General features: G+C 39.1%; 1 protein-coding gene across 2 annotated transcripts in view; it reads left to right on the plus strand.

Annotated features, from left to right (window-relative positions):
* Nucleotides 1-8,678, plus strand: part of LOC101858533 (guanine nucleotide exchange factor for Rab-3A) — an 18,168-nt gene extending 9,490 nt beyond the window's left edge. For both annotated transcript variants that reach the window (XM_005089274.3, XM_035968664.1), the window contains exons 6-12: nt 184-261; nt 913-1,137; nt 2,683-2,811; nt 5,270-5,349; nt 7,424-7,523; nt 7,854-7,920; nt 8,456-8,678. In XM_005089274.3, the coding sequence (XP_005089331.1) occupies nt 184-261; nt 913-1,137; nt 2,683-2,811; nt 5,270-5,349; nt 7,424-7,523; nt 7,854-7,920; nt 8,456-8,526 (750 nt within the window). In that variant the 3' untranslated portion in view covers nt 8,527-8,678. The remainder of the gene's footprint in view (nt 1-183; nt 262-912; nt 1,138-2,682; nt 2,812-5,269; nt 5,350-7,423; nt 7,524-7,853; nt 7,921-8,455) is intronic.
* Nucleotides 8,679-15,505: the final 6,827 nt, after the last annotated feature.

Genomic DNA, 15,505 nt, shown 5'->3' on the forward strand with positions numbered 1-15,505 from the left:
AGGGGGGGGGGGATGCTTTGATTTTTTTTCACAATCTATTAAAACAGAGATTGGTTATTGTTAATGAACATGGTTGTGCAAGCAATTTTTATTACAGATATTCCCAAAAGCCGGTGAATTAAGATGTCTCATATAGTGGCACGTCAGATAGTCTCGACACATCTGTGTCTTTTCTTTTCTCAGGAAGTGAATGCTCAACTGAATGAGGCTGCTCTCAATGAACAGCATGCCAAGAAACAACTTCAGGAAGCAAACACAAAGGTGAGCAGTTTTTGTCAAAAAATGCGTATAAAAATACAGATATTCTTCGCCAAGTAATTTGTTGTCTTAATTATCTGCAGATGAAAGTAAAGGTACTCCTCATTAAGTAATTAAGTAGTGTGACTATACTGTTTATTAAAAAATATGGATATTCATCGCCAAGAAATAACATATTACAACTATACCATATATATAAATAAAGATATTTATCACCAAGTAACAGTTGTGTATGACTGTGTGTCCATGTTCTGTGAGTAAAAAAGCGTCGGGGGTTAAGTGAATTTGGTCCTGTTATAATAACATCCGATTCATTTTTCTGTAATCTATACAGATTTAGATGTTGTGAACAGAAGAAGTAGCACAGTTTTTTTCCTCAACAAATATATTACAGACAGAAGAAATGGCACTTTGTTTTTTTGTCAGAAGTAATGGCTCATGTATTTTATCGACAGAGATGTTGTGGACAAAAATAATTGCCCACTATTTTTCTATGGATATGTCATAGACAGCAGAAATGACAGTTTGTTCCCCTACAGAGATTTTGTGGACATTGTAATGGCACTAGATGTTATGGACTGAGGTAATGGCACATTGTTTCTCTTCGGAGATGTTGTGGAAAGACAAAAGTATTGGCACATTTTTCTTTCGCAGATCGAAATGTTGTCGGCAGAGGTGACTGCCCTGAAGGATTTGGTGCTTACCTCCACACCTGCCAGTCCCAACAAGCACCTGCACCCGCAGATCGACACGCAGAAAAAGGAGAAGGGAAGTAAGCCATTCTGGAAGACGCACCGACGCTCCACCAGCCATCACCAGTTTACCAAGGACTCCAGGGAGAAGGCAGAGGCCAACCAGCACCACTCTCACCTCAAGGAGGTCAGTCTCAATTAACTATCCTTCATAAGCTTTTAACGTTATTTTTTATTATAGTTATTCTGTGCCTATGTCTGGATGAAAATACTCTGTGTGTGTGTATGTGTGTGTGTGCATAAATATATATTGCATGAGAAGAAAGGAAATACAGTGGAACTCGGATTCAACGAGGTCGCGGGGCCTGACCCAAGATCTCGTTGAATCTGAGTGTTCGTTATAGCAAACATGGGGTTTTGTGTGGATTATTACTACAGGCTTTGAGCACATAATGTGTAAAGAGAAGTAACAAGTAGTGCCTGAAAAGCTTGCACATTATGAGCTGTGTAAATAAAAGACCAATTCGTTCAAATGCACGCCTGTGTCATCTCGAATGTTTGCCAAAAATTGTGTTGCTGTGTAGAGCCTAGCACACAGCAACTTTTGATTCCATAGACAAGCGCTCAATTCATTAGGTAGATCTACGTCAATACTAGGGCCTAGCTGATATAATAATGATCAGTTCCGGAGGGGAAAAAAAGACTAACGCGTTTGTATCTGCGACGTTCAACGCTCGGACCGCATATGTTGGCATGAAAAAAAGGCCGCTGATTGGTCGCATTCAATCGGCTAAGTGAACAATAGTTCACGATGCAGGTGCAATGGATGGTTTCCGGGAATAGATAAAGTTCGTTCTGGGAGAAAAATGAGCGAAGCCACGTCTGTGGGGGCTGTTCCCCCTGGAAGCGACCTCGTTGAATCTGAGCTTGCTGATTTAAGTGCTCGTTGAATCTGGGTTATTTTTATTGATTTTAAAGAAGAAAAAAAACGGGGAATCTATCTCCTCTCTTTGAATCCGAGTTCTCGTTGAATCCGAGCTCGGTAAATCCGAGTTCCACTGTAGTAAGAAAGGTTTTGAAAATGGGTATTCCAATGTAAAGCGCATTGAGCTACTTTTTTGGAAATGCGCTATATAAATGTTATACATTATTATTATTATTATTTAAAATGTCTTTGACAGATGAGGAGAAAAGTAGCCATTTTAGGTGAATGTCTTACACAGTGTTGGTATTCTGTTTAAAAAATACGCAAGGGAATAGGAAGTTGCCATTTGTACTGGTGATTGTTTTAAGCACATTGCTGTTTGAACAGATTTAACTGTACTTATAACTTTCATTAAAAACTTAATCAGATGAGTTAGACCAAGATAGTGTAGGTTTGTTTTGAGGTTTTTCTTTCTTTTTTTTTGTCTTTTTTTTTAGGGAAGGGGGGGTTGAGAGCATCTGAGCAGAGAAATGAATGACAACCACGAACGCTGGTATCTATTTCGGACCTAGCACTTGTAGATGATAAATATTTCAGTAACATGGAAAGCAGTTGAAGATTTTATGTCTGCTTTGAAACAAAGGATATCAAGAGAAGTGCTAAGTATTTGTCCTGTTTTCTATGGCATTCACCCCTCTGTCTCGATGGATTTGAAGACAAGAAATTATTTTCTGATTCAAAACACTGGAAAATGTTGTTGTTTTTTAAATGGAGCTCTTCTTTTCTTTTCTCTCCGCTCCTATCCAGATGGACAATAATGCATTTGATGAGTTTGCGAGGTGGAGACTTCAGCCCAATATGGATTTCTCCTGCCAGTTTTTGAACCGTGTCCATGAAGAGGACATTACACCCTGTCTCAACTTTAAAAATACTCGGGTACGTATGTGGCTTTACCTTTATCTAGTGGTCTGGAATGTGCCTAGTAAACTCCTAATTAAGGAAGGCACAATGGGCCTGTGATTTCGTTTTGCGTCTGGACATGTGTGGGCTTGTACAAATGAAATGGCAGTACCAAAACATGGGCAGAATCTCCAATGATCATTTGATTGTTGCTTCAGTGATGCTGTTTTATGTGTACAAAATAAACTCGCACAAAAAAGTCAAGGAACAAAAATTCGAAGAAAGATTACTGAAGAACAGTTTTAGCGAATTTATTCATTTTTTCACAAAAGATGCTTTCGACTCTCTAGATTAAGTGCGTACAATTTCAGATTTCAACAACAACGAGAAGTTTATGTAAAATGAGTAAGTCACACTGGTCGGATTTCAAAAGTCTGAACAGCCAAGGTTCTTCATGAACATTGTCAATACTGGATGTAGCCACTTCGTTTGATCAAAAACTCAGCACAGCATCGATGCATGGACAGGACATGCCTTCGGAGAACTTGTTGGGGTAGGTTCTGCACTCCTGGACGAGGTAGCCCAAGAGTTGTTGACGGTTTTGTGCTGGAGGGTGGTTGTCCCTTATCCACCGGTCAATGTGATCCCAAATGTTCTCTGTTGGGTTCAAATTCGGACTACAAGCTGGTCAGTCCATGCAGGTGACAGCTCGCTGCTGCAGGAAGTCCCCCACGACGCGTGCGCAATATGGCATGGCGTTGTCATCCTGCAGTACAGCCTCGGGTCCAATCTGCTTCAGGAGAGGAACGACAAGGGGACGCAGGATTTCCTCCCTGTACCTAGCTGAGGTCAAATTGCCCTGTATATGGTACACAAGGTCCTGTGGTGAGCTGAGAAGCCTCCCTATACTAGAACGGTCCCTGCAAAGTAGGGCGCCACCTGCTGGATGCACTCAGGGTGGAACAGCTCTCCTCAGCACCTCCAGACGTGGGCTCGCCTGTCTGGGTGCAGCAGGTTGAATCTGGATTCGTCCGAGAAGACTACCTGGTCCCACTGAGCCAATGTGTCCACTGTTATTGGCGAGCAGGCCACACCTGGCGAGCTGCTTTGTTGTGCGGCGTGTGCCTTGGGCGCCTGGCAGGGACACAAGAAGCTAACCTGGCTCTACGGATACGGTTCCCTACGGTCTCCTCGCTCTCGTGGACATTGGCTGTCACCCGTAGTTGGTCCCTGATGCCGTTTGCAGTGGTGGTTCGTGACGTCACGGCCTGTTTGACGATGAACTGGTCGACGCTGTTGTTGGTCAAACGGGGCGATCCTGGTCGAGGCCTGTCCGGGACCCTTCCGGTCGCTCGCCATCGTTCTTGCAGCCTCTATATGACTGATGGAGACACCCCAAATCGATGTGCAACAACTGGAAGCGTGGAGCTATCTTGGAGCCAGGTAAGGGCTCGTCCTCTGTTGACGTCAGGCAGCGAGTGTTGTTGGACCATCGTGTTGTAATGAAACATGGCAGAAAAACGCTGGCTTATAAAGGATTGTAAGTGAGTAATCATCACAGCTAAGACATCTGTTTAGCACGTGCCAAGCTTAGTTTTAGCTAACAGTCCCTATGCCAATGTTGCTGAGTCAGAGAAATTTAGCCCATTTTTCATGCTTTTAGGCTGTGTTTCAGAATGCCCTGCGTCGTCGCTATGAAGCTGGTGCTGGCAAATTTGCCGTACAGGCAAACTGTGTCTTGTCGTCAGTGCGTGTGCCAAGTTTGGTAGACTGATCATAACGGGTTTGTGAGATATTGAAGTTTGAATTTGACAGGTGAAAACACAAGCTGTTCCTTGACTTTTTTGGGCGAGTTTATAATAATATTGTAAGTAAGTGTCTGTCCAACAGGCCAAGGGTTTGGAGGTCTGACCAGACTCTGGCCGGCCACTTTAAGCAAGAGATGGAGTCAATAGGTCATATGCCTACTAAAAATAGAAAACCAGGAAATAATTTATTTTTACCATTGCGTAGACTCTGTCGCCAGTCAAATAATTAGAGTCGTCCTGTGATCTCAAATGATCTCCCTTACCCAAGATGCGTGTCAAATTCTGCTGTGTGCTCTCAAAATTTGTCTTTTGTTTTCTGGAACAGCCTCCTACAACTTCATTCTCCCTCTGTCGTTTCTTTCTGTTTTGCTTCTTTTTCCTTATGTCAAAGGATCATTTTTCTGTTTATGTGCTTCTCTTTACTCAAACTAAAACTGAAAGGAGAGATTTTTTGTCTCTCTTGAAGACAATCTTTTTTGTAACTTTGTGGGTGTTTGGTGGATGCTGTGGTGTGCTTAGCTCCTTCTATCTTATCAAACATCTGTAGTCCTTATCTCGCCTCCTTTTTTGTGTTTGTTACTTTCTAGTAACCCCTCTAATCTTTGCGCTTTTACCGTATGACTTAATTGTATTGCAGGAGTTGTAAAATGCTCACTAAAACTAAAATGTAACTTTTCCTGTTTCAGCTTGCAGAGAGACTGCTGGAGAGTGTGAGGAACAACAGCCTGTCTATCGAGCCTATCCCAGGGGACCACTCTTTTCCCCGGTGAGTCCATCTTGACCAGTATCTCTGACACTTTTTTCTTGAGTATTCTGAGAGTTCAGGCAAGCACGAAGCCAAAGGAAATAAGACCTTCTACTACTACTATAACTACTGCTACCCAGAAAAATGATATCAGTTAGTTCAGTAGCAGAAGATAATGAGCATAGATTATGGCTTGGGAGAACAAGGAGACAAACACCGCATTGACACCAAGATACTGACTGCATGTCTTATCCTTGCCATTGTGATTGTGTTCCCTTTACAGATTTCTCTGTGTCAGTGGTTTGTTAAACCTGTAGTGTGGTCTGCTTTATCTATTTTGTTTTTGTGTGACTAGCATCATCTTCCTCCATGCTCCTGCATCATTGGTGTAACTGTTGCGCTAAGAAAATGGGAGTTTGACACCCGAATGAGACATTTTAAAAAAATATTTTTTTTTACATATCTACTCTGTCTGCAGGGAAGCTGTTTTTCCCCAACTCAGCCCCGGTAAGCCCTAGCAGGCAGAATGAAAGCTACCCACTTAATTAATGTAGACTTTGTCGATAATGGCATTAAACACTTACAATCCCAACAAATAATACCGGTTTGTAGGTAGTTGCAGGGCTTGAAATAGACCGCAGCACCACAGCAATTTGCCTTGGTGCCGTTGCAATTTGCCGTAATGCCCTTAAAATCAAAGGTTTAACCGCGGCAATTTTTGCCGTGCCCTTGTTTTTTTTGTTTTTACAAAATGTACCACCATGAAAATAAATCAATATTTGTCCTGTGCTGTCACTTTTGGAGGAAAAAAAGAAAAGAAAGTTATACAAGCGTCTTGTCGGGATCGCCGCCGTGGCAGGTCAGTGAACCTTAGTCACAAGATACCGCATCGTGTGAGCACGGGTTGTTGGGGTCACCAAAGTTCATTCAAAGACTGAACGCCGGGAAGTATGGGACTCCGAAATTGTGGGGGTGGGGGGGGCAGGCATTATTGGTTATTTTTAATTTTTAAGATACACTCGTGGAAGAGAGAGGGGGGGGGCGGGGTATGAAGACATCCCGTTAGACTTGTCTGAAACTGACAAAATGGATGAGTTGAAAGAATATGGTGAGACAGAGATGGATGACTTGATAGCTCATTATGAGACTGTGCTTCAACATCAAGGATGCTCAACACTGAAAATAAAGAAAGAGTGGCTCATGTTTCTCTCCGAAAGTCAGGCTGGGGCTTATTACCTCTGAGTGAGAACAAGACAAGTTCAGTCTTGAAAAAAGCAAGGAAATTTCCCAATCTGTCTCATTTGGCTCCTGTAATCCCTGTCTTCTTTGAAGAGGTGCATCCTAGGAGACTGAAGGCATTTGCTTTCCAGAGATATGCTTGAAAAGATCATGCTTATATATCCCAATTCAATCCAGAACCCTGCATTGCCAAGTGGCAAGAGATGTGTCTGACAAATAGACGTCCTGATAATACAGCACTATTCCATGAAATCATTTTCTCTGGTGATACTTTTTAAAATCACTTGTGTTTTTCCATAAGGGACAAACAGTAAGCCAGTCTTTATCTATATTGTGTGTGCCAACATATTTTCAATATTCTGATCATCTAGTGATTTACTTAGTTTTCATTCATGATTTTACAAATTTTCCGATAACTCTATACTTTTGTTGAGAGCAAGAATAAATTGTATTGTTATTTATATTAACGTTGTGATGCACGATCCAGTATTACTAACTTTAATCAACAAAATGATCACCTATAATTTTTGCCTTGGTGCCCTAGAAAATTGCCTCAGTGCCCTCTGATTTTTAGGCCCCACCAAGGCAATTTTTGCCTGCCCTCCTGAACACCTAATTCAAGCCCTGTAGTTGGCGGGTACTCTGGTGTGGTTTGCTCCTTCTTTCCCCATCAAACATCTATCTCCTTATCTCTCCTCCTTCTTTTTTAGTGTTCTTTACTCTCTAGTAAAACCTCTGATCTTCAGCATTTATATGACCAAATTGTGTTGCAAATACTGTAAAACTTTTACTAAAGCAAACTTAAAAAACCCAGCTGTTTGCAGGTGCTGATGTTGAATCTTCTTTTCCTCTCTAGAAAATGTTCCTTGTCAGAAACCCACAAACTGTGCAACTTCAAGATCAGGTTTGAGGGAGACGACGAGTGGCATTCTATATCTCAGATGTCTCGCAATAGGGTGAGTTTTATATAGGGTTCGTCAGTCAATCGTTAGTTCTTGGGAATATTTCAACCTTATTTTTAGGAAGTTTATATCTTAGATCTACAGGCTGATTCCACTGTGTCATGACATGTATGGTCTCTGCTCTTTTAGATTTGTATTTCTAATCAGTGACTTGCACATTTAGAAATATAGTTACTGTTATGTATATATTGTTATTGTTCTATGTAAATTATTACTGTAATGTATATGTGTATATATATTATATACATAATAGATATTGTTACTGTGTTACTTTTTTATTTGTTCCTCCATGTATTTCTGACTGATGTCCTCCTGTTTTTTCAGATAGCTGCTGTGTGTGACTTCTATGCTTACACTCGCTACATAGTTCAAGGGCTGGTGAAGAGCTCAGGTGAGTGGACAGTCAGTTCCTGTTGTCACTGAATTATTGGTTGAATCATTCTCCACACACGCACACGCCCATACTCCCCTGTCTCTGCTGTCAATAAATGTGTTTCAATAAAAAGCCTGTCTCCTGGAGATTGGAGAGAGCATTGGGTAGTTTCCAGGTCTCTGTTTGGGAAAAAGAAAAGTTTAAAAAAAACAGCAATCTTATGAAATTTGTTTTTTAAAATATTGTACGTGCCCAATCCCCTGTTACCCTTCTTCAAATGGAAATATGGTATATACAGCAGTATATTTTAATGTGCAGAATTTATGTGATGGGCTTACTTTTAAATGATGGTGGTTGGAGGGTGTCACTTGTTGGTTTTACTATCTTTCTTTACCTCTGTTGTTTCTGTCTGCCTCACTTACTTTTTTCCCTATGCTAGATGACCATGATAACATCAATGTGCCTCTTTTTACTCAAACTCTGGGTGTCTCAAACAAAACAATCCTTTTAGTTTAACCAGCAACATTTTTTGTCTTTTTTTTTTGGTCCTCAGATAAGGACATGTTTGTAGAGGTTGTGAGACTGAGGAATCAGATGGCTCAAGCTCGCCTTGGTGTGATCTAACTGGCTGCTCCTGAGTCTTCACCTCTGACTTTCCTCCATTCACTGTTCCTCCCTGGGTATTGATGGAGAATTTTTTACTTCTGGGGACCAAAAGATTTGATGGGCACCATATATTTTGAGTATTGTTTAAATATGAGGAAGGTGGGGGGGGGGGGGGGGGTTGCATCTTGTTCTTGCTTTTTCTCAGGTTTTATGCCTTACTTAATATCTTGTGAGGGTTTGGTCTTTTAAGACTTGTAGAACTAAGAGTTTCTAAGTGAGTGCATGCATGTGTTCGTGTGTGAGGGAGCGTGATTATGAGAGAGTTAAGCGAAAATGTGGGAAACCATGTGTCTGTTTTGACCTCTTTAGCACCTCTTTTTTTCTTTTTTGTTTTACTTCAAAATCAAAATCAGATCAAAGCACTTCAAGTAAATGTTGACTCAGGCATTATTCCACGAGGCCCTTATCCATGTAGTTTTTCTTCACCATTTCGTAGGATGTCGAGTTTCCCATCTTTCCTATCAACTCGTCTCCCTGGTGTCCAAGTGAAAGAGCTTGTGGAAGTCACTTCATCAACTTGTTGGTTGTCGGAGGGTACTGCTGGTGTATCCTACTTCTTTACTATCTCTCAGTTGTCTCTTTCCTTCTGTCTTACTATTTTTCTACACTAAACAACAGCTTATGTGATGCTTCAAACAATCAGCTATGTTTGGAAACAGCAGGAGAAGTCTATCAAGAAATAATGAGGTTGAATAGTGCTGTGACTGTTGGAAAGAAAGATCTCTTATGCTGGAATAAGGATTTTCTGGGTGCCTTTTTTTTATAGTAGATATTGCAGGGGGGGAAAAAGGAAGTAGTGATAATGTCCAAATAGAAGTGAAAGTGCCCCTTTAAAAAAATATATATATCGGTCGTTAGTTCATATCCGTCTCTACACTGTGGATGCTGTGGAGGAAAAAAGAACTTGTTATGATATTTTCAGACCATCATAAAATCTAATGCAATGTGAGGGCTTGTTGGTAGACACAGTTAGTTGATCTTGAAAGTGTGCACGGCATCGCATTTGGATGGGTAATGGCATTCACTTTTAGAGTTTCCTTTTTTGGGGCTGAAGATTAGAACATTTCTCGTCCTATACCTAAGGATGACTTTGTTGGAACTAGCTCTTCAGGGAATTTTGTTTTTTTTTAAATATCCCTGTCTTTAAGGGTAGAATGCAAGGGTTAATCATACACGGGCCTATGATGTAAGACTGTTTATGTCCAAAGTCAGGTCAATCAGTTGTTTGAACTAGACTTTTAGATATTTGTATTGAGATAAAAGTTATACTTAAAGAATGTAAAAGTACTTAATTAAAACATTGAAGTGCAGAAGTGCTTTTGGCTTCTCATATAGTCTACTTCTTGTAGTGATGGTTAGTTTTTCCGCATACGATGGTTGATATAATGGTAATGTGTGAGAGTTTGCCATTTAAAGTCAGTTGCTGGTGTCTCAACCTTTATCGAATGAATGTGTATTTATAAGTATGAAGTGTGTTTGATTTGGAATTAAGTAAACCTATTGTAACGGATTTCTCTGAGGATAACAACAGAAAATCTTGTGTTTCAAGTTTGCCCCAGTTTTTAAAGATAAGCTTCTGAAAAATCAAAATAAGGTTGAGTTACAGTTTCTCTTCGAGCATAACCATCTACGAAACAACTCTGAGCCATACTGTCCAAGTTAAAAATATGACAGCAATGTATGCAAGTTGATGACTGATGCAGTATGAAAATATCTGAGGAATCAAAACAATGGTTGTTGAATCTTTGACTGTTATGTAACCGGTGTCAAGAGAATGGTTGAACTCTTCGCTGGGAGTGTGGTTCCCCCAAAGGGAAGTCAGTGTCTTGAAGTATCTCCATCTTTCTGTTGTATCCCACTCAGCCCAGGTTGGCCCTGGCAGGCAGGTTATGTAGCCTCCCACTTAAGTGATCTGATTTGTGTTAAAAGAGGCCTAAAACGTTTATTATAAATCAATTTCTATTAGCAGATAAAAACGAGTAAAGATACTCCCAGCCATATTGTACAAATATAAATGTTCTGGTAATATATGCTTGTTAAAGACAAACAAAATGTGAAAACGGTCGAGTTTGTTGATAGTTAGTTCTTTCTGACAGTCAGTATGGGATGGTGAAGAAGAGAAATATAATAGCTCAGACTAACTAGTGGAATGACAAAATGACTGCTAAGTAATATCTGCGATGGTGTCTTTAACTTTCATACCTGTTGACTCCTGCGTTAACTTTTTACTTGCCTGCCCTTTACATGATCTATTGTGTACATGTAGGCATAAAATATTTACAATCAATCAAAATATTTTTTATTTATGTTTTTCTCATACTCTTCATGTGTAACAAACTTACTGTCCGAAAACAAGAAACTGAGTGCAGGGCGGTGTACTACAGCTGCGATATTACGAGGCCATCGGCTTTTATTGTAGAAAAACTTCAGCTTCTTCAGTCTTGGTATTCTTGCAATACAGACTAGAGTCTTGCTGTAACAGTGTTTGCTTTTCTTTTCTTTTTTTTTAAAGATGTTTCCGGTATTGTTTAATGTGTCTGTTGCCGCTTAATTTCCCTTTGCAAGTTTACGGGATGAGGGAGTGTTATGGATCAACATCTTTAGTACTGCAACAAGGTTCTCTGCCATTGCACACAGAAGATGCGAGTTACATTGCCAAATATGGAAATTACTTCATCTCTGCCGGCATTCTGTACCTCACTCAGGCTGGGTTGGCCCTGATGGACAGGTTCAAAGCAGCCCACCTCCTAAATGGTCTAATTGATGTTGATTTTTTTTTTGGGGGGGGGGGCGGGGAGGTGGCGTAATAGGTACCGTCAGGGACAGATAATACGAATATGGAAAACTTGAAATCTTAAATAGTTTATACAATCTGCCATTTCCCAACTGATATCTCATTAATTTTTCACTTACGGTATACCCAAATTATGGATGGGTCGAATATATTTGCCAATCCTCAACGTGTTTGTTATCCATCTTCCACCCTATCATTTTTTTAAAACAACAGAAAAACAAAACCCTGAAAGTGTAGTGATAGTGGTCTCTATAGACAGTATTTTATTCAATCAAATGTTATCATTTCATGACGACTGTCTTGTTACTCTGCAGTAATGCCAAGGTCCTGCCATGAACGAGATAACAATTTTATTATGCGGACTTTGATTTATATCTATTTACTTGAGTAACTGTTATTCTGTTGTGTGTAGTTAAACATTTTTGCTTGCTTTTTTTTTTTTTTTAGAAGACGCCAAATAAATCTAGTTATAAATATACAATTGTGTGGCATCCTGGTGAAATCAGGCTGTTGTCAAATTAATGAATCAAAGAAAAAGACATAACAAAACGATTCTGAATGACTTTTATTGAAAATTGTTGATCAAAGGCAATTTCCCGGGACACTCAAGCTTTGGAAATCACCAAACTTTGACGGTCATTTTCTTTCTTATTTTACCTCTGACATCAGACGACCCCTACCTCATTCAATATCAGAAATATCTCCACATCTGTTCAAGATATATTGATGATTTATCACCAAAAGCAAGACAAATGAGCGAACTTTAAAATTATACCAATTACTCCATATATTTAAAATATGACAAGCGCCTGATTTCACCAATCATGTCTTAGTACATTCAAAGGTGTAATTCACTCTGCAATTGTTTGGTAGGGGAGGGGTTGCATGTAATGGTCGTTAATTTTCTTTAATTGTTGTGATCTTTTGTAAACTTCCACCTGCTGAACATAGTTTTTGAATTTTCAAATGATATGCTCTACTTATATATGTGACTTGTACGAGATTTTAAGTGGTCTTTTTTACGCTGTTTATTAATAATACTTGCGGTTGGACAATGTTACTTGCAAAGCAAATGTCTTGTAATTTATTAAGAGTACTTAACTGAGTATATCATCAAACAGTGATATAATTTCATGTGCTATGGCACCTGGTTGTCATTTAATTTTTCTTTTGTTTTTGTGTAATTTTCTGGTAAGTTTTTGCATGTTATTTCTTTTAACCATTGTTTCATTTGATACTTTTTTTTTGGACTGCAACAGTGATTTTTTACCATAATTGCTCTCTTCGGGGGTAAATATTTCTTCTTTAAAACTAAAAACAAATCTTATCTCAGTCTCATTGTTGTGAAGTGATCCAAACTTTTATGTTGAAATCTTTCTCGGGTAAACTGACTTCTCTTTATACATAGAGATATATATATATATGTGTGTATATATGTGCAAACCTTTATCATTAGTATTTCTATTCGTGAAAGTGTAGAAACTTGTGTGGACTCACCAACTAGTTTTTTAATGTCTGAATTTTTCTAAATCTTTAATCTGGTTTGTTTAGCAATGATGCAATAATGATGAAGTCGATTTGCCTCTTCTCAGCAATAAATATTGTTGCCACAAGAAAAATGAGTACTTTAGCAGGATCAGTTACAGGGTGAGTAAGAACCATTGGAGTTACTCCTTTTTCCGGCAAAAGGGACGATGTGTTTGTCCTGAAGATAAGTATTATTGATAATGTTTTTCTCCTTGCAGCAGACGGAGACAGCTTGTCTCAGTCATTTGTTCCTCTGAGGTTGTCTTTCCTTTGTTTCCTCGCCTTTGATTTTTCTTTTCTCGTCAACACAACCATTTTCAGCATTCTTCTCTTATGCACGAATTCTATACAATGAGGCTCCTTGCCTTTCTCTGCTCTCAATAGCTCAATAGATGTTCATATATGATAAATTGTTGGTTTTGTAATTTATCAGACTTTTGTCAGAATAACTCCCATGTTATCTTGTACTGTTCAGAGGAGAAACATTTTTGGCGATTGGTCAGTTCTTTGTTGAAGTTTCTAAACTATTGAATGAAGGAATTTTATGATTTTTTAACAAAATGAGTTGTTGTTTATTTGGCTTGATGTCATTCATGTTGCTAAGTCACACTTGATCAGTGTAACTTACATCAGTAGATTCTGTTGTGTAATAAGTGCCAGTATTGTCCTGTGCTATGCATCGCTTCACATGTTCATTGAGATCTAATCGGGTCGGCCAGTCTACTTAAATCGCAATGAGACACTTGCTGAACCAACTGTTTTTCAAAGACTTGCACCTTTTCCTACTTATCCACTCTTCGAGTCTCTTTGCTCATATCTGTAGTTGTTGAGCCTTTACTCAAAACATGGCCCCTATGTTGATTTATGCTTTTCTCGAAACTTATGGTGAAAAGAAAAGGTTCTGTGTCAATACAGCAAGTTGAACTAACCACTCAAATTGAAAATTAAATTAGATGGAACTCGTAGTTTTGTGACAGACAAGCGACAACTTTTCTTCAGCACAAAGTTTTCCTATCGTTCTTTTCCTGGCAGTTGAACACTGAGCTACTAAAAATAGGTTATGGTATATTCAGTAATGTCCAAAAACTAATTGGAATTGAAACTGTGATCACTGTCCCCAAATAAGGTGTTTTGGAATTCGGAAATGGTTTTTCTTTATTTTGACCTTGTGTTTTCGTGTTTTCTACGATCTCAGTGAGACGTGCTCTACAGCAATTTTAATTCTTAAATTCATTTAAATGGTGAGGGGTATTTTATATACATATATTTCTGTATTGTTATTCACTGGTGATTCATTGGCTAATCTCATTGTGATTGTGTATAATATGTACATAGCATTTGCACCTTTCTTTGTGTGACTTTGTATTATATGTCAGAGGATGGGGAAACAACAGAAAGGACCAGTGCTATCTGTGGTGTAATAGTTATGCTCTTTGTCATTGCATGGAAAAGAGGTGAGCATATTACTGGGGGGGGGTATTATATCAGGTATTTTGGTCGTCTGGGATGCTGTATCCCACTCGTCCTGGGTTTGCATTGACCAGTAGGATCAAAGCTTCCCTGCTTCTAGAAGATCTAAAATTTACAATCAAACAATGGAAATAATTTTAAAGACCTTACAAATTTAAGTCAAAAAGTGAAATTTACTGGGGGGGGGGGGTTCAGTTATTTTGGTGCTTACATTTTGTGAGAAAATGCTTTTGTCATGTTTTCAGTCATTTGCAAGACTAGCAGTAAAGTAATACTTCTAACACATTTAATACCGATATAATGTGCTTTTTTTATTCCCAACTACTAGTCCATGCTTTGCTCATGGCTTCCGTGACGTCCATGGTACAACTGAAAGTTAAAATTAGTGCATTTTTGTGACATAACATGTTCGCCTTAAGGCAGCAAAGGGGTTAAATTATCTACATTTTTCATTGCCATTGGAAAGAAAAAGGTTTCATTTTGTCCTGGGCTTAGTATTTCATGCTGTGCCATCTCATAGAGGATGCGGCTTGAGGCTAAATTTACATAGTAAGTGCATCTTTGATGTAATGGTAAAGCTATTTGCTGTTGCACTCCAAAGGCATAAGTTGATTCCTGAGTGGGGAATTTTGTGACACAATTATCTCTTTGTCACTGCTAGAATTGGCCCTGGCAAGCACGGTTGAAGCAGCCCACCTTTTAAGTGGTCTCAGTTTTGTGTTGATAGAGGCATAAAGCATTTACAAATTTTATTAGTTTTTTTCAGTTGTTCTGCCTGCAGTGTGGATAGGGGCTAAGTGCAGACGCATTGCTCTGGGAATCTCGTGCTCATGGCATGGAGTGTATGTGTTTGTTGCTTGTCTGAGAACATAAAAGATCCCCCAAGGATGAGCTGGTAGATCATCATGTGTTTCTGTTGTGAAGTATTAGAATAGAAATGTATTCTCAGCAAAGAACAAAAGCATTTGCCATTGTTTTTTTGTGGTGTTTTTTTTTCCATTTGTTGCTCCAACTCTTGCCATTATTTTGTTTCAGGAATGATAAAGTTCGGCAGACACAAACTTTCATTTTCTACTGTGTTGAATGTTTTGTATGAATGCCTGGGAGAGTTGGATACCGTTATTGTATTTTGAAAAAAAAAAAAAA

The sequence above is a fragment of the Aplysia californica genome, unplaced genomic scaffold (assembly GCF_000002075.1).
Source record: "Aplysia californica isolate F4 #8 unplaced genomic scaffold, AplCal3.0 scaffold00004, whole genome shotgun sequence".
Taxonomy (NCBI): Eukaryota; Metazoa; Mollusca; class Gastropoda; order Aplysiida; family Aplysiidae; genus Aplysia; species Aplysia californica.